Source organism: Streptopelia decaocto (assembly GCF_964273445.1).
Source record: "Streptopelia decaocto genome assembly, chromosome: 2".
In the NCBI taxonomy this organism is placed as follows: domain Eukaryota; kingdom Metazoa; phylum Chordata; class Aves; order Columbiformes; family Columbidae; genus Streptopelia; species Streptopelia decaocto.
The window spans coordinates 54,398,223-54,421,614 of NC_138655.1; the positions used below are offsets into that span (position 1 = coordinate 54,398,223).

The 23,392-nt window shown below is 41.2% G+C and overlaps 1 protein-coding gene across 1 annotated transcript in view; it reads left to right on the plus strand.

Moving 5' to 3' along the window:
- The window catches only part of RAB31 (RAB31, member RAS oncogene family), a 68,713-nt gene that overhangs the window by 8,881 nt on the left and 36,440 nt on the right, over positions 1 to 23,392 (plus strand). The window contains exons 2-3 of the mRNA XM_082045749.1: positions 20,208 to 20,287; positions 22,860 to 22,941. Coding sequence (XP_081901875.1) covers positions 20,208 to 20,287; positions 22,860 to 22,941 — 162 coding nt within the window. The remainder of the gene's footprint in view (positions 1 to 20,207; positions 20,288 to 22,859; positions 22,942 to 23,392) is intronic.

Below are 23,392 nucleotides of genomic sequence, written 5' to 3' on the forward strand. Positions count from 1 at the left end.
CAAGCTAGTGTTCAGCCTGGCCTTTTCCATCTAGTTTACATGGCCTGGTATTTCTAACCTCTTATCGCACCAACTTTTACATTAGATTTAAGCTGATTTATTTTTTCCTTTCTGCTTCCTTTGGATAATCCTACCTCAATTCAGTAGTAATCACACCGATGGGTTAGATTATCCCCTGCTTTTCGGAGAGGGCAGAGCCAGCCTTCGGTGCTCAGCTGCTTGTTGGGGCTTGTCATGCCCCCCACTACCTCACATTTGTAGCCTAGGGGCAGCTCATGTGAATATAACTTGGCAGCCCCTTGCTAGAAGATGCATGAGAACTGCTATATGGCATGTGCTCCCCAAGTAAATGAGAATAAAAGATGGTTTTATTCTCACTGAGATGTTTTCCTTCACACTGCCTACCTTGTTGAGACAGGGTAATGGTGTAAGGGTCAAGGTGGAAGGAAAGTTTTTAAATTCCATCTCAGCTTAGCTTGTAATATGCCAAGAAAGGCAGACATTTCAACTTTCTTTTGAAACATCTTATACACCTTTCCCATAAACGCTCGCAGTTTTGAACACCACCGCAAGAACACAAATCCAAGCTTTAGAAAGCCGCCAGCGGAGGTGGATGGGAGGCCAGCTGGGAGCACAGCCTTGTGTAAGCAAATGCCAGTGGTTTGATTTACAGTCTCCAGCCTCATAGAGCTGCTCCTGAAAGCTGAACAACAGGCAGTGGAACAAATGCTTTATATTTTCGCCTGGCTATTTTTAAACTTAAATACCAGTTAGTGTGCAGTTTTTATGTTTCTTGGAGGAGAGGGTAGAGCAGTTGCGGTTTTGCACTTTTTGTTTTGGACAGAATAAGTTCTTATTTGGACAACATGTGGAAGTACATGTGCTGAAATCCAGCTATTAAATACTTTGTGTCCCCAAGTTATTGTTTCTTCCTTTGTCAGCAGAGCGACAGGATGCTGCAGACGTCATCGTGTGTCCTGGTTGGACCGGTCAGCCTCTGCCAGGCACAAATGCAGGGGACTGTAAAAAACTGTCAGGGGCAATCTTTTAAAATTATGATGATCAGCCTCTTGCAGGAATTCACCTACAGTTAGGGACTCTTTGAGGCAGATTTTCACAGAATCACAGGATGTTAGGGATTGGAAGGGACCTCAAAAGATCATCTAGTCCAATCCCCCTACTGGAGCAGGAACACTTAGATGAGGCATTTTCCTTTGCTTTAAAGCCTGTGTACAGAATCAAAGTGAGTGAGGTTCCTGAAGTGGGTTTAATTTGGCAATTTTTTTTTTTGGCCCATAATTTTGCAGCAAACAAAACTTGCTAAGTGTCAGTAGGATCTAATGGTTAATCAGCAAATCACAGAATCACAGAATGTGATTAGATCCCATGTTTCTGAGTGATGGGATGTGTCTGAAGCCATTTACATGTCCTCCTTTACTCACTGGTGACCCATGAGATACAGTGGGCATTGGAGGAGCTTTAACCTTCTGTCTTTTATGCTTGTAATCAGTAGCTGGTACCTCATCTCCAGGATTGCCATTGCCTGTGTTCTCCAGGTGTGCCCATTTCTTGCTTGTGAAGCTGGTGCTGGGAACTGGGTGACAGAGGAGGAATCCTTAGGTGTTTGGTCTACATCTGGTGTGTGCCAACACAGAAAGCTGTAATAGGGAACACCAGGCTTCCCAGTAACTGACATGTGAAAAGCATCTCTGAGAGGACTCCCTTGAATGTGGTATGGAGTCATACCAAGGCTCAGCTTGGCTCTTGGGACTTTAATTGATTTTTTAACTACTTGATTTAAGGGGGATAAAATACATTATTGCTATGGCTAGTAGTTTAGAAGTTAAAAACGTATTACAACTGAAAAAATTAGAGGCGTTTTTCCATGCACAGTCACAATTTTAATCTCAAGCAGCTTCTGCCATCTATGGAAGCAAATATTTGTTTGCTTAAGACAGTCCTTGTTAATTTAAAAAAACCCACCTTTCACTGAGTGACACAGACTGGTACCACTCTGTAAGGGCACACTTCCACTTTGTGGCTGGATAAATCTGGTTGTTCATTAATTACTGGAGGGATTTGGGAAATGAGAAAGAACAGATTTCTTTTATTGGATAGGAAGCTCATTGTCTAATTTTTTTATTATTTTTTGTGTACTAAATATAAATGGGTCTATTTTAAGAGCAATGAAATTAGCACTTGTAATATATCTTGTTAAAGCTGCTATGAACAGGAAGATTCCAACCACATTTAGGCCAGAAGTCCTTCATGGTGCACAATCCATGCTTAAATCTTTGCAATACTACTCAGACAATCTTTCTTTTAGGATATTCAGTCCTTGAGTTTGCTACGAGCAAGTTTTTTTCTAATGTTATCACTTAAGTCAGCATATTTCTTTTTTTTGGATGATATTTCTCTCGTTGAAAATTCAAGGAAAGTTGGACTTGGTTTTCGTTTGCTTGAGTGTCAATGAAGGAATTAAACACTGTCCCCCAGATTTAATATCTTCAACTTTCATGACTCCAGCAGCAGAGTGTAGTTTGTGTGAATAGTCTTCAGAGTAAATTGTTCTGTCCTTTGATATATTTTCCCCCCCTCTTTGATATTTTTCTTTATTTTATTTTCATGCAGGGTGTGCTTGATAAGAATAAATGCATGCCTAGGAATTAGACAGTTGGAACATGTTTTACATGACAAAAATGGCAGTTGTATAAAACCAGGTTAACATAAATGCTGATTTAAGATTGTTGTTAAGATTGTTATGGAAGCCCTAATTTTAGTAGTGTCCTTAAGCACTTGTTTAATTCTGAGCGTTTCTGAACCAGCTAAATTGAAGCCCAAGCTTAAAGCTCAGTGTGTACTTCAATACCACGCTGAATGCAGTGTTGTGTGGAGGACAAAAACTTTTATGTAAGTTAACTATTTGAGATAATGGAGCTCTTGAGTGATTCCTGTCATTTAACATAAAAACCAGATGAAGTAGCTTAGTTTTACCTCGGCTTGGTTTTCAGCATCTCACAGGCTTTTTGGAGACAAAGCTTTATTTGACCAGGCAATTAAGCTGATCCAGAGTTTCATGCCCAGATTTGCCTTCTCCTTTAGGCTAGTGCAGTGACAGAGGGAGGGAGAGAATGAATCTTTGACACCTGTAGAATAAGTCCAAATAAAGTAAGTTTGTAGAGTTGAAGTGATGACCATCAGTAGAAAAAGGGCTGTAAAAGTTGGTGTAGAGGATATTTGGAGGAACAAAGTGATAGAGATTAATGGAGGAGGAGGAGGAAGTGGAGTACTGAAACTGAGAGACAGAGGGAAAGCATGAGAGGAGCTTTATGGGGGACCAGTGGGAGGCAGTGAGGAAAACAGAGTAAAGTTGGAGAAGGAGCAAGGAAAGAGAAGCTGAAAATAAGGAAACAAGAAACCACACAGAGCAAAGCAGCTAACAGAGTAATACATATGAAAAATAATAAGGTGTGGTAAAAACCCCTGCCACCCCTCCCTTGGTTTTAGCCTTCAGTTTCCTTCTTTTCTTCTTTTAAAGCTGTAACTTTGTCTTACTTAGCATGTTTCATTCATGTTTCAAAACATTTTTGTCCAGCTGAACTAGCAGAATTGTTGTTTACATTGCATTAAATTAAGCTGTTGTCTTTTGACTGGTCAAGAACACACTGTCACAGATCTGGTAAATGAAAGGGAAGGTCTGATGGGATCTCATGGGCCACTTGAGGTGTTGTCCAAAATGCCTGTGCCTGTCATTCTGCTGTATCTGGGGTCTGCAGGAGCTTTGGACTCAGTCCCACACGGTCTCAATCGCTCAGGCTGTGACATGGAAAACATGTTTAGCATCCAAACAGCCTGTCCTGAGAAGGGCTCCTCAGTACCTTCTGTGTGGCTCAGTCTCTTCCTGCTTTGGAGGAAGAGATCAGATCTGCTTTTCTTCTAGCCTGGCTATTCATTCTTTACTGTACTAAACTTCATGGTTTAACAATCCAATTAAAATACTCCCAAGCATGTTTTCATTTGAGATTTGCAAAGTCCATATGCTTTTGACCATTTCTGGTTTCTGATTTAAAAGTGAAGATGAGAAAAATTGGCTAGGTGAATCAAAACTTTATTCTGTGAGTCAGTTGTAAGGTAGATACTTATTTCCTAGTTATTTTTGTGGTGGAGAGAGGAAGGTCCCTTAAACAATAACAGCAACAAAACTTGTTACTGCTCATTTTAAGCACTTTTCCCTGGAAAGCTGGATTTCATGGCACTAGTGGTACCAGCTTTAGGAGTTGCTAAGTTTTATTGCTGCTGAAATCAACGGGTGGTGAAAACATTCAAGAAGTCAACTGCTTAAGGGATATGGCCTTGCGCTGACAGTGTCTTGTATTTATGAGCCTGTTCAGTGCAGATAGTTTTACTCTCAGCAAGTTCACAGCAGCACACAGTGAATCCACAGATAGAAAATTCAGCCCTGGGTTTTATTCTGCTCTGCTTGCTGTTATCTCTTCTGTTTACTTGCTTGGATGACAGAGGGGAAGGCACCAGGTGGGTCCTTATTGATGCTGTTCCAAAGAAATAGTGATGTTTACTGTATGAGGGAGAGCTTTAGATCCAGACAATAGGTGAAGTGAAGGTGAAATCACTGTCAGCTTAAGATAATTGAACACAATAGTTTGGTGAAAACTTTTCGAACACAGATTTAAGTTTACGCAAGCCTCTGATTGTCAGTTCCCAGTCCTGCAAATCTGTTCAGGAAATGAGAACCCCCGGCTTCAAGGATTTTAGACATCTCCTTGATGCCATTTAATGTCAACCTAGATGTACGTTATCTATGTGTACGTGTTATCTACATTTAATTGTAGATAACAAATAGTGGTGAATTCCAGTAAATCTGAACTCGTCCCTCTTCCCCTGATGCCCCAGGAGAAGGCACACCTCGTGATGTGCCTGGAAGGCTAAAGAATGCAGGTTTCCAAAGGCTGCCAGTGGGCTGGCGAGTTGTAAGGGCAACCTGAATAAAGAAGGTGCTGTTAGCAGCTGTCTAATCTTTAGGCTGCTGCTAAAAGGAGACTGCTTTGGAGACTGCTGATTTTACATGTTGTTGTATCAGCTAAAAAGGAACTGATAAGCAGAGGCAGAGTTTTGGTGATAAAACCACAAAAGAAAACCTTAGCCCCTGTCTCACGCACATGGTGTTTCCTGAACCCCTCAAGGTTGCTGGCGTCTTTGGCCAGCCAAGAGACAAGGAAGAGTTGTTTGCCTCTAATTGTTGGTAGGTGACATACCCTGAACTAGGGATCCTTTAGCAAAGGTCCAGGGCCATGAGGCTGCTTCCCATTTGTTAGGGGAAATATCTTTATATAGCTGCCCCCTGAAACTCTGTCTCCTTCCTCTCTGTCGCCCAGTGCTGCAAGAAAGGGTCAGGGTTTCTTTTCTCCTGGACTGAAGTTTTCAGCTGGTGTTTCACTTGGCACTCATCATTTGTGTGGTTTTTTTCTCCCTCTTTGGTATGAAATGCAATAATAAGTTGCAGGTGAGGTGGTTAGAGATTGGGAGGGGAATGTCTGAACATTTAATTGATTTGCTTACTGAGCTTGGATGGGCAAATTTGAATGTAATTCAGTCCTCTTACAAATTTTCCAGGCAACTGCTGGACAGTTTTTGTGTTACCAAAATAGTAAACTGAACACCAAGAGCCATTTCCTCAAACACTGTACCTAGCTGATGTGCATATAGTTGATTGCATAAGAGCCACTGCCTTCTTTTAATAAAAAAAAAACATTTTTATGCATCTAAACTGAAAACTGAGAAGTTTTCATCCAGCCTGGGATTTGTAGGCAATCTGTAATATGAATTTATAAAGTCTGAATTGGATTATCAACTCTAGACTGACTGGAAAAGTTTGAATATGTTCTATGTAAGGACAGGTATATAAAATTATTTTTTTTCCTTCCTATTTGGTAAGTGAGACTAACAAGTCTGTATTTTGAAATTATGGCTCCTAATGATAGGATTTGACAATGGAAGAGACAGGGTGTTGGAGTATGAACAGAACTTTGTGTCAAACAGCAATTCAGGTCAAAGATTATCTCCTCGTCACACAATTATTTTGAAAGTTTCAGCTGCTACAAATATAAGTGGGGAAGGTTCGCTTAGAAAAGGAATTTGGTTTGGAAAGAATAACACAGAATTGTTTATCCCATTTTTGCTGCCAAACTATACTCAAAACCAACATTTGTCAGGATGCTGTTGCCTAATGTGTTTACTGAACTATGAAAGCCTCAGGTTATTTATGTATTTAGTCTGAAAATTGAATTCAGCTACTCTGATCACTGCATTGCACAATGATGATGAATGATATTTAACCAGATTGTTATGCTGTTGTGCGTGCATATGGCCTATAGCGATAACAGCCCCTGCAATCAATACTCAATTATCGTTGACAATGTGAGGTACAGTCACTTGTAAGTTACTTCATTACACTTATCCTTGACTTAATTTTTCAAGTTCAGAGTCAATTCTCAGGATTCCTAAGCAGATATCATTCACACAGATTTTTACTGTATTTTAAAAGGGAATTTATCTGTGTGAAGAGTGGTACGTCAAGTGGATTTTTGTGACTGTATGTATATCTTGAGATATTGGTTAGGAAAAGGATGGAAGAGTGCAGATATTAAAAGTTCTCCCAAGTTTGTCCAGAAAATAAACTCTGACCATTTGATTTTCCAAAATCAGATACTACTGTCACGAAAATTTCATTGGCATTAAAGCAAGAATTGCAATTTTTCTTTGTTTTACTTCAGCCTTATTTAGCTTCTCCCTGTTGAGGTTTCACATGCTGCAAAGATTTGCCAAGTTTGTTCTTGGTTCCTCCTTTGTTGGAGGTGGGATGGGTGGTGACCACTGCCCATCTGTGGCACCACAGTAGGAATTTTCATATAGTAAACCATGGTCCTCCTTTCTCCTCCTCACCCAGAAAATCAAGTGGTGAACATGGAAGTGATCGTTCTTAAGTGTCTGTGGTGGTGCTCAAATGGGAAATCAGCAAGGCAGTAACAGGGAGAGGTCATTAAGGTGAACTGGGGTGGTGGGAGAGCATACCATGGAGTGTGATATAATAGGCTTCCTTATCACTTAAAGGGCATCTGGCAGGGTAGGTTTACCTGCTGGTCTGTGTTATGCCTCTTGGTCAAGAGGTTCCAAGAGGAATCAAGACTCAATAGAGGGCAATTAGAGGTATGGTTCTTCTTTGGATGGTAGTGACTCGATAAAGTCCCACAGCTATAGGTCTCTTAAAAGTAAACAAAAATATTCCCTGTGTCATGTACAGCATTTTTGATACTGTGCAGGTTTGGGTGGTGTTTTTTTTTTTTTCTTAGTTCATTAATAGGGATACAGATGTGTGGGACATCCTTTGCAGCTGCCATTGCTGCGTTCACACCACTCATTGCCAGGCAGGGATCTCAGGGTGATGAGAGCAGTGGGAGATGCCCATGTTTACAAGGGAAGGTGCTCAGGTACTTCTTTCCATCTTTGTCTGTCCCACCTGTGTAGTTCTTGTAACTCCATCATGTAGCCCTCATTCCCTCCTTGGTTCCCAACTCACTTGAACAGTCAGTGCTTGTTTCTGCTTTCCTCCATTCCCTGTATGACCAAGTTGACTTGTTTTCTTCTCCCTTTGGCACAGGAGTCACCAGGTGGTGCTATTTCCCAATTCAGTGCCCTCCTTTGCATTGCAGCACAGTCGAGCCCTTGGAAAAGGTTTTTACAGGGTTTGGTTTTGTGATGGAGCTTGCTTTGATGGGCAGCTGTGTCAAGTAGTGAGGGGTTTTGCTTCCTGCCATATGTTGTCTTGAGTCAGTTTTTTTTGAAGCAAGGTTGTTCCCTGTGACTTAATCAGCCAGTGCATGTTCAGCATTGAGGTCATTAAAAGGCTGGACCACTTCTGCGCAGCTTGTGACCACACAGTTGTACTCAAAAACCACTTTACTATAAAGTATGAGTAAGTCTTGCTAAGGATGCCCTCAGACTGTTGGGTTTTTCCCCATTCAGTGGGAGGTTTTTTTGTAGGTTCCTTGGCATCTGCTGCTACTCTGAAGGAGATTTGTGTGTGTGTGTGTGTGTGACTGCTCCCTGAAAGGTGCTCCTCTTGTTTCTCCTTTTATTCTCCCATCTTATTAGTCAGCTAGATTGATACCACCTTATTTGCAGGTGCTTTTTATAGAGCTCATGCTCTCACTTGAAACTGTAGAGGCAGTTCAAAACAATGAATCCAGCATCTTAAGTGAATAGCCAGTGCCCCCAAAAGTGACAATTTGCGATGAAGGAATACGAATAAACACCAAGTTCCTCTCTTCCTTTCCACCAGGCTAAGCACTTCTTCCTCTGCAGCAATCCATGCCACATGCTGTCAAGGGCATAAGAAAATGATTTATTGAGATTCTGCTCTTTGATTTCAATTTAAAATCCTCCATTTCTCTTGGCAGTTCAGCTACTACTCTGAATTTGATAACTTGTCTGGAAAGGGGCAGGAAATGTGTAAGAAAAGACACAGAGAATTAGCTGGAAATTTGATGTGGAAAAGCAGTTTCTAAATAATATGAATATTCATGATTGAAGACTCTTATCTTTGCCATCCACACTCATGATTGTGTGGCAGTGTGGTTAAGCTTGCACTTTGTATGATAAGATGCAATGATTAAGCATATATATTTGCATCAGAGTATGGGTTTGGAGGTTTTTTTGGCCAAGTTGGGCATTCCAGGGCTAGATTGGCTGTTGTGCTAATTCGTTGTTATTATTTTTTAAATTATATTCTATTTGGTTGTTCTTGAGTCATGCGGAAGAGCAAGGAACTGAGGTAGCTGGAGTAATGACCCGCAGGCTATGTTTTCTTCATCAGTCACATTTCTGTTCTGCCTTATGGTTTTGTTTCTTTATTTTTACTGCATTGGAGTTATTTTAAAGGATAGCTTTGAAGGAAGCTGCTTTGTTCTCTCTTTCCCTCTGCAGCCCTCTGTCTCAGAAATAAAGATCGCCTTATATTCCCATACCAACTTTACACACACAAAAGAGTTGGCAGGTCATGGAAGAGCAGCACAGTCTGTAAACTCTGTGTGAGTAAATGTACAGCAGCCATGTGGACCACTTTGCAGTTTCTTCGATAGAAGATAGTTTAACTGACCACTAATCCTGCCACCCGTTGCTAGTGCAGTGTAAAACAAGGGTCTCTTCCTTACTGCTGATTTAACAGCATGTCAGTCACTGGACTGTGCACAAAGGAAAGATGCGCCCTTTCTGACTAAGTCATCTTTCCAGCACCGTCTTGCCTTCTTTCAAGGTGGTAATGTTCCTTCTCTTGAGTAGCCACAAAGGGAGAAACTTTTCCACGTTTGGAGTAAAATCTTCAGCTGAAGTTAGTGGAGTGCCTACTAGCTGCCAGATAAGAGGGAGCCCTTTGAGTGGATGCTTTTGAAAACCAAGTGTTTGGGGCAGAAAGAAGAGGGAAGATACAACTAGTCCGCTCACCTTGAAGTTCTTTAGGCTGCAGCTGTGACTCTCCATGCCTTCAAATCAGCATGAGGAGCTTGAGACTGGAGCCCTGGTTATGGTAGCAGGATAATGCCCAGTATCTTGGAAACACTCTAGGAGAGACTTTGGTTTCATATGATATTACATATACGACGATAGAAATGTCTCTGTGAAAGTGAATTTATTGTTACCACTAGCTACTATACAGACATTAGCAGCCTGTCAGTCTCTCTCATCTCTGGCCAGGCACATCACTTTGATAGGATGATGAAGTGCTTTTGACCGTGTATGCTTGCTTTTATACTTCATATTTGGTGAGGCCACAGTGTTGATTTGGGTCTCTGGGTACATCTCAGACAAAAGAAATATGGAGAGATTCTAGTTAATATTGCAGTCCAGGGTGTGAGAGGGCTGGAAATATTATTTTTTGTCTGTGAGAGTGGAAAGGATGCAGCAAAGTACTAAAGAACGTGTATTTGAAAATTGGCCATTAGGGTTTTTTATCTCTAAAAGTTTACTGGGCTGCAATCTGGTGGAGACTAATAGACCTGTCACAGTGAATAGGGAGAAACTTATTAACTCCAGAGAAGCCTACAAAATGCAGTGGGACTGCATTCTCTGGCCCTGAGTATGGCAGATATCCCAGCAGCTATGCATGCCTGTGTCTAATTCCACAGGAGGATGTGAACAGGGTGCGTGTGAAAGGAAATCATGTGCTGAATAATCACACTGGTAAGGGAGCCAAACCCTGGCAGCCAGCATTTGGCTTTGGTGGCTGGTTGGGGAAAGGTGGATGGGGCTGTAGCTGCATCCAGCTCTGGGGTGAAACAGATGGGCAGTCACTGTATGTGTTCTAATAACCTATGTGGGCAAAGGGAAAACAAATGGAGAGAAAGGATCAGAATATTTGGTGGGTGTTCAAATGCCAGCCAGCATTAAGCCCTGGCTAGCAGGTATTTTTCTATTTAAAAATAGCCATTAGGAATATACAGGTGGTATTGAAGATGCTTATAAATACCAAACAAATGAACTCGGCACCTGACTGTCTCTCAAGGTGCTTAAATGGTTCTTTGTTACAGTACTGTCTGAACACTTTACAACTATGGCTGATTTAGATCCTCATAATGCTGTTACAAGGTAAAATCAAGTCGTGATTATTTTCATTTAACAGCTAGTGAGCTGAGAACGATAGAGCCAAGAATTCCTGTGCCAGATGCAGTCCTTGCAGCATTAGGATGAAGGATTGTATTCTGATATAACTGACCTGGTTGTGCGTAGAAAAATGTCTCTGAGAACAAGTGGTGCACTTCCTACGGGTAGAGGGAATTAGAATTAATCTAATTCTAATGCACACCAGAAGAAAAAGCCTTGTTCTGTAGGCAGTTAATGCTCCACAACACCAGCATTGGCCTGACAATGCACTAGCGATTAGAAGTGATTTGTAGGGTGTTTTACTGTGGGCGAATTGACACAGACCATCCTGACTTTGTGGGAGTAATATACTGACTGACTTAAAACATACTAATATTACTACATATTATGAGTTTAAAGAAGAGCATACAACAAACAAAAAGGCAGAGAGGGATGTTGTTGTAAGGTTCACACATGGACAGATGACCAAAAGAACTGTGGTGGTTCCTTCTGAAGAACTGTGGAATAATCCTCCTCCTAAAAACACAGTTGCATCAAGATCCCTGTGTTTGTGCTGGGATCTTGGGGAACTTGGTTCCAACATTCAGTGGGAATATTGCCGTTCATTTGGCTGGTACCTTTCACTCAGGAAGGTGCTTAATGGCACTTGGACAGTTCTGGAGGGTAGCTCTGGTTCCAGTTCTTCCTGTTCAAAACCTGCTGTGCAACTGCATATCCCTTGGGCCTTTGTAGAAACTCCTTGTACATCACTGGTGGCACAAAGCTGTGTCTGATGTTGTTTGGAGCTCTTGTTGCAGAACGACATTGCCAGACTTGGTAATGAAGTAAAACACTTAAAGGTGGTGGTGATGGGGTAGGGAGGAGAACCACAACAGACCTCTTATTTGGTAGAGGGCCTGCCAGGGAGCTGAAAAATCATCCTGCTGTCTTGGGAAGCAGGCGTGTTCCTGGGCCAATTCTATAGCTCTGGAAGGGGTATCCCAGCACATCAACAGGAATAGGATCTTCTCTGAGAACAGGGGGAAATAATCTATTTCTCATTATATGGGGCTGTAGCAAAAATTGGAATTTACAAAAATTATTTCTGTCTCGAATGAAGTGTGTATTCTTTTGACCGTCTGTGAGGCTTCAGAACACTTAAGCTTGCATCTCCCTGGTTCGGGCTGAAGCCTCAGGCAGTTTTGTGTTGGTGAAGCAGCTGAGAGCCAATGTGTCAGTCTGTGAGGCTGCTCTTGTATTTTCTTCTGTGCACTTGTGCGGTGGTGGGATTTGCTCACTTGATACATCTTGCAGATGGAAAAACTGAATACAGCAAGAAGGTATTTGCACTTCTTCCTAGACATTGCTCTGCAGTGTGTGGCTGCATTTTCGCTGGGACAAGCTTGGTGCTTGGCAGATTCAGTTCAGTCCCAGGGGTGTCTCTGAACCCAGGTCTCCTGAAAGGTATTTCTCCTTACAGCAGCATCTTCAGACAAGTAAGTGATACCCAAATACAGGGAAGGACGAAGGATGCATTTAAGGTTAGCAAAAGTTTGTTGGGTAGAGTGATTCTTGGATTAAAATACTGCCCTTGGAAACTGTGATCAGGAGTCTGTTGTGCATAACTCTTCCTTGTATGTTCATACGGTTGATAAAAATCCAAAGCCAGTTTCAGATGCTCTTCAAGCCGCCTGCCACAGCCTTCCAGAGCAGCTGTAACTGGATTAGTAAGACATGGAAAGTATTGCAATGCTGCCTGCATCCGATCATCTGAGTAATGATTAAAATGTTAATGGCAGGCATAGAGAACTGAAGCAGACTGCAAATTGCAAAGCTTTATTTTGTTGTTCAGCTCATTGCTTTTTTACCTCCTATTGGAATTTAAAAGACAGCCATAATCCTGTACTTGGCATTACCACATCACGTGCCTTTGGGTTAAGAACTGACATCTCCCAAAGCATCAAAGATGCAGGTTGCATGTCTCAGTGCTGCGTGACAGACCTTGCCCGAGGAGTGACATTCCCCCAAGATACCAGACTTGACCAGAGCTGAGTATACATTTCTGCAAAAGCCCAGGTATACTTTATGGTACAGGCCTAGTGATTTCTTTGATGATGGCTAATAAAATGCTAACCATCTAGCAGCGCTGCAATGTGCTTACGCTGCTGTGAATTTTCAAATTCCGTTGAAGTCTTGCTGAGGATAATGGGAATGGACCAGGGGGATTCAGCTGTAAATCAAAAACTAAAGCGTGGCCAATTCTGGCAGTGGAAAGAACAGCTATTTTAATGTGGAGAAGCTGAACTGCCAAGTCAAAACCAGCTGCACTTAACAGAGCTACTGGAATGAAAGGTCTTTCTGCATTTACATTTTTTGTAAGACTCATTGATTATTTTTTCTTTCCCTAAAGTTTGAACTGTGTCTTTCTCTCAGATTTGTTTGGCCAGTTGTAGAGATTTTGAGTGCCTTTTTTTGGTATTCAGAATACCAAATGTATTGATGGTAAAGGACAGTTTTTTCCTCTTTGGCAGCTTCATACCAACTCAAATGTTTTCATCTGTATATCTTAATTACTTCAACAATGAAAGTTCTACACTGGGCAAGGCAAGGTCCTCTCCTTCCTATCTGCTGTAGCACTGGCAGGAATCAAATCAGTGTAACAAAGAGGAGAATTTAGCTAGGAAAGTCTTGAGCATAAACTGGCTCCTCTGTTATTTTTCAGTTAGTAGTGAACCAGCCAAGAATTTTGTCGAGTGGCATGAATATGTGACAGGGAGCCAGGAATTGTTGCTTCTCTCAGTAATCAGGAACAGCCAGCTTCCTTTCTCAGCAGATCCTCTTCCAGAAGAGTGAGACGGCTTCTTGACTGCACCCTTGTTCTGTATGTTTGATGAAGAGGTTTGTGGGTTGTTGATTTTTTTTTTTTTCCCTCCCTTCTCTCTGTATCTGAAAGATATCAAATGCAGGATTATCTCACTGGAAGGTGCACTGAAGAGGTCACTGGTGGGCCAGGTTTGACCATGGTTATTTCTGATGCATGCACTTGTTGCACCTCTTGATGCTAACCTGCCATGAGAAAGCTTCATGATAGTTTGCTGGCCAGTTATAGTATTGCTTTCTGCCTACAACCCAGGTTTTCATCAGTGTGAGCAGCTTTGTAATTCCAGCCTATATGCATGCTGAAGAAGCTATGCCACGGGAGGCTGCCTGGGGGTTATGGTAAATCAGCCCTGACTGCATTGGTTGCATACTTTTTCTTTTGATCAGGGATCCTCAGAGGAAGGACTGGGCTGTCAAAGGCTCGTGGTGCCTTTGCAATTAGGGTGGCTAGCAGGTATGCTCTTGGTGACCCCCAGCACAAAGTGGCTCTGAGGGGCAGATGGATTCCCACCGTGAGAGATGCAGGGGTGTCCTCAGGGTTAGGTGGAAGCCATGTGAGCCACGAGGTCAGTTTCTTGCTTATGGGAAAGGATACAGAGTTGTCATATCCAAGTGTTTCTCATGTTATTGTTGAAATAGTATTGTCGTTACTGGCTTCTCGTCTTGGTATTAATACCTTCCAGGTTGTTAGGGTATAATCATTCTTCTTCCAATATGTGAGACAAATGCGCGTATCATGGTTTAACCCCAGCCTGCAACCAGGAACACAGTAGCCGCTCACTCATTCCCCAAGTGGAGTGGGGGAGAAAACCGAAAAAGAAGGGAGAAACCCATGGGTTGAGATAAGAACAGTTTAATAAGACAACAACAAAAATAATATACTACTAGTACTACTATGTATAAAATAAGCAACACTCAATGCAATTTCTTCACAAACTCGCATCATGCTGAACAGCCAGGCCTGGAAAGGAGAGTACCCGAGTCCCAGACAGCCAGTCGCAGCGATGGAGCAAAAGGGCAAAAGACAAACAGGCCAAAGGCCAACTGGAAAATGGCAGAATAGCAAAAGGCAGAATTCCAAATAGAGCGGAACGGAACTGGACTGGAATGGAACTAACCAAACTAATGGAACTAATGAGCCAGAAAAGCTTACTCCAATTATATACGGAGCATGATGCTAATGGTAGGGAATATTTCACCGATCAACCTGGATGTCAGTGTAGGTGCTGTCCTGTTATGTTTCCTCCCAGCTGCTATCTTGCACCTCCAGCTGGATGGTTGAAAAAGTCCTTCGTTTCCTTGGCAACAGCCAAGACATCAGTGAGTTCTTACATTCTTTTCATACTGACCCCAAATCACAGCCTAGCTACTGAAATAAATAAGTTAGCACTTCTCAGGCAAAGCATGGGAAACCTAGTGTGTTATCTCATTATTCTTATAGTAAATCCAAAACAAAATATTGTGGTAGCTACTAATAAGAAAAGTTTCTAACTGCAAGAAGAAAAATTAACTCTCAGTTAAACCAGCACAGTATGTTAAACCTTTTGCCTGTAGATCATGTCTCAATGAATCTGTGCCTTTGGAGGTACAGACATTTTTAATTTGTAAAAATTTGTACAAATTGAAATACCATGGATTGAATCTTGGCTTTGTCTAAGATGATGGGAAAACTTCCATCCTTCTGAAGGAGCCATATGTTGGATCCCTGTGTTATATAGATCAGTTCTCCTTTAGTTCTCAATGCAGATTTTTGTGTCACCCATCTCCAGGGTATCTCAACACTCTTTTAAAGCTGAAATGGGAAGTTAGTCATGAGATCTGTGGTGGTTACAACCCAGATGTTATTTTTTTTTCTTACTTTACAAGTGGGAGGACAGAAGGCAGTTTCTTCAGTATGTTTTTCTTGATGTGCCATTTCCTTGTGTAAAATGCTGTCTATTATTCTTGTTTTATTTGTTTTCCAAAATCCAAGAGTCATGAAAAGATTTTTGTATGGTTTATCTAATTCTACATATAATTAAAAAGCCTTCTGTATAGTCAAGAAAATTCTGTGTAGTCAAGAAAAAAATAGCTGTTGCAGCAGTGTGCATAATTATAGGACTGCTCTTTAGTCATCAGTCACGATATGTTTGGACTTTTTGTGAATTCAACGTTTATTGCATTTCAGACGTAAAATTAATTTATATGAGGAGTTTAGTTTGTGCAGTGCAATAGGACTTGACCCATCTGAATTTATTAAAAGCTATTGTAATATCAAGACTAGAGACTAATGTCCTAATCAGGGATGTGTTTACAGGGTAGTATAGTTCCCTTCAATTTGGAAAAGTGCTTGGAGTACTGAGCTCTGTGGTTGTGCAAAGGTATAAGATAGACATCCAGATTTAAATTGCAGAGCTGAATTTTCCTGCATTAGCTTTTTTCCTACCAGGATGCACAGATTTGGAACAGTGGACAGAGGTATGTACTAGCTGCCTATTTGTAATGGGAGAATGGTTTCCTTTTTAAATATATTGCTCATGTTTAACTGCCTTTTTTTTTTCCCCCCCCCCCCAATCTTTCTCTATGCTGCTGCAAATCAGCCAGAAGAAATCAGCAGCTCAGTTGTTGTTTGCCTGCAAATGAGTTGCCAGCATCCTGTAATTTTGCTGGCTTGAAATCACCGTCTCATCTCCTTTAGAGTAATGTGAGCTGAGAAGAGGAAAGTGGGGTGGTTCTCCATGAGCAGGAGTGTGGGTGGAAGCCCTGTTTTTTGCAGCATGGTGCTCTCCATTCTGGTGCTCTTAAAATCCTTGTGCCTAAATCTGTAGGTAAAGGACTTCAGAGGAGAGGAGAACATATTTTCAGGGTTAAAGAGTTAAAATCAGGAACTGGTCATGCGCGCACTGGTTCCTTGTATTTATCAGAAACATCTGATTGCAGCTTCAGATTTCCATATCCATATTGCTGACCAGTGAGAGATTCTGAAATTGTAGGTACTTCTTCTGGTGAACTAATAGTGATTCACTTACTGTAAATTACATTTATACTCCTCTCCTTCCTCCCCACCCCACTCCACCCTTTTAACTTATATCTGTACAATGCAGTTTATAACTGATATTTAGGTAAGTGTGCTATGAGGCTTATGGAGAAGGAAGGAGAAAAGCAAAATGTGCAGTTGGTTCCATGAGTGACTCATCAAATGCACCACGAATATCTTGATTGAGAATAATTATTTTATATTTATTGCTTTCTTGCCACTCCTTCATTTCATGAAGTGGTATACTCTTGATCATGATGAGTCAGCTAGTATGGTGCTGAAAGCCTTGCATTTCTGACAGATAAGGATTTTTCTGAGGAATTACAGGATCTGTTACTTAATGTGCAACATAACTCCTGAGGACATGTTCTCAGTTTCTGAAACTTGTGCAATCCACTCAGCTCAATACCGCTGTGCCCTTTTACATAAGTCAAAATCTTATTCTTTGGTGTATGGTTGTTGTTATATATACACTAACATGGAATGAAAAAAAAAAAGGGGGGTATAAAAATCTGGTGAAAAATAGAAGTTTGAGAACTGAAAAATGAAGTCGTCTGCATGTGTGAGAGTAATCTGCATGTGTGAGTGTTACCCAGGCATGTGGCTTGACAAGTCTGTTGTAATCCTTTGAAGAAAAAGAGTCAAAACAAAGATGGTCATCCCCATCAGATGTTAGAAAAATGGGTTTATGTAGAGGAGAAACATATAGCAAAGGACAAAGCAAAGGGTAGCAGGAAAGCTTTGTACAGCCTTAGTAAGGAGGCTTAATTAAATGCATTGCTGAGAAGTGAATTCCTTTTCTACTTCTTTGAAGCGACCATGCTTTCATTGAATACTGCGAGATACCTGCAAGATAGTTCCCTATTGTCAGCAAAAGATAAGGTCTGATTAGTGGTAAAAGACACCTATTATGTTTTCAAGTTGTTGTATAGTATTCATCTACCCTTATTTGCTTTAGTTTCAGGCAAGTGTCTTATTTGACAGATGCAGGTATGGTAACATGAACTGAAAATTTTCTAAAGTGGTTTTAAATCCTGCATTGGAATGATAATCACTGCCTTAAGTAGGAAGCCTTTGCTTTTTTACTTCCTTCCCCTCTGTGCTCTAACTATATACTCTGGTAGCTGGCTGTTTGTGTCCTCCAGGCAACAAAACCAAATCTGGGAGTGCTTGTTTCACCTGAACTCCTTGGTGCAATAAATTGCCTGGCTCCTGGAAAGCACTGCCTGCAACAGTGGTCTTCCTAAAGACAGGTTCATTTGTGGTCCAAGTCCGTTGATTTCACTGAAATTACACCAGTGGTATGTTTAGCCCTCTCTGTAGTCTAAGCAACCCCAGGAGCAAAGTACAAGAATGCCTTTAAGCTTCTTGGTGTTCCTGGCATGTGCTTAAGTTTAGCCCTGCTTGTTGCGAGAGATGTGAGGGCGACAGAAACTTTTAAAGTTCATTTAAAGCTGGCACGAAATGTTAGTAACAGCCACAAACTGAAAGATGAAGAGGTAGGAGCTTCCAGGAAAATGAGCTAAGCTTTAGTCTATGCATATGGTGTCATGTCCCTGTCAGAGAACTGGGCTTCTCTTGCTCAGGAGCTGGAATTGTAGTTGCCCTTCTGAGTGACCTGTCAAGGAAGTATTATAGTTGAAACTAAAGTATCGTCGGGTCACGGGAGTCAATGTCGACTTTCAAACGTGGTGGCAGAAACTCTCTGTCCCTGCTGTCACCACAAAAGGGAAATTGAATTCCTTGCACCCAGTGGGTGGTGGTTCTAGTTTCTCCACATGTAAAATCCAGAATAAGAATTAGATCCTTCGTTTCACAGAGGACTTTTTTTTTAATTGTGTTCTGCCATCCTGGTCTTGTAATTATACAGAGGTGTCATCTGGAATTGATAATGAAGGCAAAATTTGGGAATAGCAACAGGATGTGTTGCTGCTATTCATCAAAAGCTACGGGGATGGTTTTAAACACTGCTTCTCTCTTTGATCTTTTTTTCCTATTGATTGAACACAGTAGATAAACAACCGTCTGTGTAGCATGAGCATCTATTATGGCTTTTAAGCTGACTAAGGACAGCTTTGAATTAAATATGAGAGTTTAAGTGATGGTGTTCTATTAAGTGCTGTCTATAAAGACTTCACTTCCAGTGGCGATAACAGTTTCATTTAAGCATGGTGAAAGGAAATCTAAATATGGGCATTCTTTTTCTTTCTTATTCAAAAAGAAGAATAAATATTGCAAAATTGATTACAGGAAAGGCTAAGGCTTTTTTTTAAATATGTAGTTATGTGTGTAGTGCTCTCAACAAACGATATTCTCTTGTCTTCACAATTTTCAAGAAATCTGTGTAAATTAGTCAAGTGTCTTAAAGTGTGGATACAAATGGAACTACCAGGTGCAATCTGGTGGTTTTGCTGTCGCTGCCAATGTAATTAATAGAAAACTTTCCACTGACTTTTTAATGAGTTAGATTGGACCCTGTTCTGTCATTGTTAATGTCTTGGAAAGGTCAGGATCGATTTCCTGGCATCCTTTTTGTCTCTAAGGAGGCTCTTTGCAATTCTGTGGGAGACATAGTGATATTGCTGTTCCTCTTCCCTGATAGTTGTCTGTATAATTTAAGTTCTTCTACCTGCCATCCAAGGCCTCGTGAAATAACAGAGACAAACCGAAAAATGCTGCATGTTGGGGAAGTTGTTCAAATATTAAATGCCTAAAATAGTATTTCTGCATAATGTCAAGCTTTCCCCCACCCCTCCCAGGTTATTCTGAGTTTTATTCCAGTGCTGTATTGCTGTTATTTTTCCTTCCTGATTGGGGGGAGGGGGAAGACTATTCCTGCAAATGTAATATATTGCAGTGTAGAGAGCAAGTTGTGTTGCATTTAGAGTAATGCTGTTCCACTGCAGTCCAGTAACAACATGCACAGCAATAGCTGCACATCTCTGGGGATCCAAATCTTTGGATTCCTGCCTTTTCAAAACCACCTGCAGTCTCTGTGAAGTTTCCACCAAGCAGGTTTGCTTATCTCGCCATGAAAAGGTTAGTTCCTCTCAGTGCTGTCAGTGTACCAAAATGTTGCCTTTATTTGTCTGTTTTGGAGCATGCTTGTGCTACCCTTGCAACAGGGTATGAACGAAATAGTTTCTCTGGTTTTGCTGGGTAATGCACCATGTGTTTGAAAGCACAGGATTTTTTTGTAAATGATTGTGCTTGAAGAACTGCAGTCCTGGCTACAAGAGTATAAAATCCACCCCTAAAAGTACAAGGGTTGGAGAGAAGGGAGTGTTGTGAAGAGGACCAGGCTGCTCAAGGAGGTTGTGGAGTCTCCTTTTCTGAAGACATTCAAAACCCGCCTGGACACATTCCTGTGTAATCTCATCTAGGTGTTCCTGCTGCGGCAGGGGGATTGGACTAGATGGTCTTTTGAGATCCCTTCCAATCCCTAACATTCTGTGATTCTGTGACCAGAGAACTGCATTCACAGTGCTCACATTTGAATAAGATAATCCACGTGCTCGCCTTTCTTTTGAAACATTTAATCTGCCCCACTTGCCACTGGAGAGGATTTGATTTCACACATAATTATTTGACTATTTCTTCAGGTGAAGTATTGCTATCTAGGGCCTCTTGAACTCACTGTTATGCTTTTCTTTATTTTCAGGATACTGGGGTTGGGAAATCAAGCATCGTTTGTCGATTTGTCCAGGACCACTTTGATCACAATATTAGTCCTACTATTGGGTAAGTACCACGCATTGTATCTTTTTCTTCTGTATATTTTTTAACTTGCTGCTCCCTGCTGAGTTCCTTTCTCTGCCTTACTTTCAAGGCTCTGAATACTGTATATATATTTTTTTTTTTTCTCCAGTTTGTCAATCTCACTCAACTCTTTACTCGTCTTTAATGCCTTTCAGCTTATGTTACCTGTGTAGAGAGTCTGGGCCTGCCCCAAACCAGGTCTGCTCTGCTGTTGGTGTTCTGGGAATACAGAGAGGCCTTAAACTTGCTATATTGCGTCATACTCTCTTATGGAGAGGCTGACAGAGCTCTGCCGTTCTCCTCCTGTGAATGGTGTCTCTTGAAATAGTCTCTTCCCTGGGGCTCTCCAGAACCACACTGTATTGCCTTGTGTTGTGCATGGCCATGACCTCCAGTTCTTCTGTTTTGTTTTTCTTCACCCGTCTCATTCCAAGAGATTCTTAGATGTCTTACTTAGCTGATGTCCTTTTTGTCTTGTCATGAGCTTCCCACTTTGGGTTGTGTTTCGATCACAGGACCTTAGGATTAAAGTTGCTTTAGTTTCCCCTGGTCAGTGAAGTATCAGATCTGATCCTCAGAGCTTAAAGAACCAAAACCTCACAAGCCAAGAGGCACGATGACCAGGGCACCCCAGAGCTGAGTAATGGCAGGAAAACTGTGGGGACCCCTTAACGCACCCACATTGTGTGTCCTACCAGGTTGGGCTGGAACACGGACATTGTCTGTTCCCAGATGTGAACATGCTTTTGTCTAGGTTTAGGATGTGTCACATTATCCTGCCTTTCTCAAAATAAGGACAATGCAATTTAAACTAAGTAATTCATATATATTCTTTGTTAAAAGCTTCCAAGCTTCCATGTGTCAGACCATCAGAAGCCTATTAGTCTGTAGCCAATTTTAATTCCAATTTTTTTTCTTTTAACATCTTAGGGACAAATCTGCCAAGTCCAGCGTTACCTGGAAAATTTTGAAATTTCTTGATCTCTTACAGGAAAGGAATCTAATATGTAGTGTTCACAAAGGAGTAATGTGGGTAGGAAGGGCTCATCTGGCTTGTGTGTTAGAGCTGTTTTAAGTGGGTTGTGAAGGATGGTATCAATTGCTGTGTGTTGATCAGAGGGTTAGACAATTATCTTCCAAAGCTCTGCCTTTCAATGCATGAAGGAGTCTCAGCTGGAAGTTACATGTTGAAGTTCAAGGACAATTTTGGACTCCTGAAAGTAATGGAAAGATAAAAATGGACAGAGAGGCAGGAAGGATGTAATGGATAACATTACGGACAGAAGGATGCTTGTTTTCAGTGAAGGAATTGATGGGAACTTGAGTGGTTTTTTTACTTCTAAATCATCATCAGCCTTTTTCCCCCAAGTAGTTGTTCTTGCTAAGTAAATGTCTTCTGCTCAAATGGGAAAAAATCCCTTTAATTTTCATAATTATGATAACGGGGGAAAATATTTTTCTATTTGATGACTAAAATGTGAAAGCTGGCTTGCCTACAGGTGATTCTACTTGTCTATATAGGTAATGATTTAATTTTTAGTTTCTTCTATATTAATCAAATGTTTTAAATATAAAATCTTTGCATTCTGCAGTAGCTACTGCAGCTCTGAAGTTCCTGTTTTTGGACCTGTTAAGTGTTGCTTAATACTTTGAGGAGGAGAGCGACAACTGAAAGCACACACCCTGAAAACAAAAAATGCTGCTTTTTTATTTCCTTGATAGTTTTATAAGCAGTGCAGCATTGTTAAATTTGAGCAACTTGCAGGTGGCTGTAGAGGAGGACTCTGATGTATCATTTTCAGGAAATGTTTTGATCAGTTATATGTCATTTGATGCTTTTGTAATGACACACATTGAATCAAATACATTGTTATGAGCCAGACAAAAAGTTACCACAACATAAATTGTTCAGCAGTGTCCAGACAGGATGGGGGGAAAAAAAATCTGCCAGAGTTTGGCAGTCTCTCCCTGCCAGCTTACAACTGAAATGATGTAACGTAAAAAAGCCTATAAATTTGTAATACCCTTTCCTAAAAGAAGAAAAATCATGCTGTGAAAACATAGACAAATTGCATATCCTACAAAAAATACAAGAACCCACAAAGATTTTTTCATTTGAGAGGGGGAAAAGCTTTTTTCCATTTGTTCACCACATGCATTCCAGCAGGTGACTTTTCTGTTCCCTGGTGAACCAGTCGCTGATGTTTAATCAAAAAGTTGCACATGTGTTGCCTGGTATGATGGCAGCTGATGCCTTTTTTCTCAAGTCCATATCACTAAGAAGGTGGAGCTAGCTAGTGGCAGGAGCATTCGTGTTCCTGGGGCCACACACAAGTGCCCTCTGAACCTCAGAGGCTTTTCCCTTCTTTTAAAATACATATATAGGTATCAGATCTTTTATCTGAGGAAAGGGAGACTTTCACTTCCATAGGCATTGTATCAAGGTTGGGTAGCTTCCCCATATGCATAACCCAACAGAACTAGCTAAGGTGTAAGGGTTGCATATGCAGAGTGTTGGTCACATTATGAATTTCTGCCACTTCCTTCTTTTCAGAGCATCCTTCATGACTAAAACTGTGCCTTGTGGGAATGAGCTTCATAAATTTCTGATCTGGGACACAGCTGGTCAGGAACGGGTGAGTTTTACTTTGCAACATGTCGTTATCCTGGTCTCTTTTAATGTGTTGGCATACTTTTTCTAAACCTTTCATTTTCAGAAGCCTTTGTAAGTATAAATCTACAGAATCTCAAGTATACAGGTTCCCATTTTATAGGTGGGGAAAATGAAGAGGCAGGCTGACCATACCACTTACCTAAAAAAAGAAAAATCCTGGTGTGAATTATCAGCCACTTTCCTCCAGACAGCTGAGACAGTGCCCAAGTGGTCTCTAGCTCCCTCTGGTTTCATCAGATTGACATGTGGCAGCTTTTATTGATATTGGAAAGCACTTGACTTCCAGCACCTGGGCTGGCAGGTGGTCTGAGCTTAGGTGGTGACTTCAAGGTTGTCTTGAATAGGGACATTGAATATAGGCATGGGTTGTGTCTACTGTTGTTATTGTGGAAATTAGCACAAGCAACTTGAAC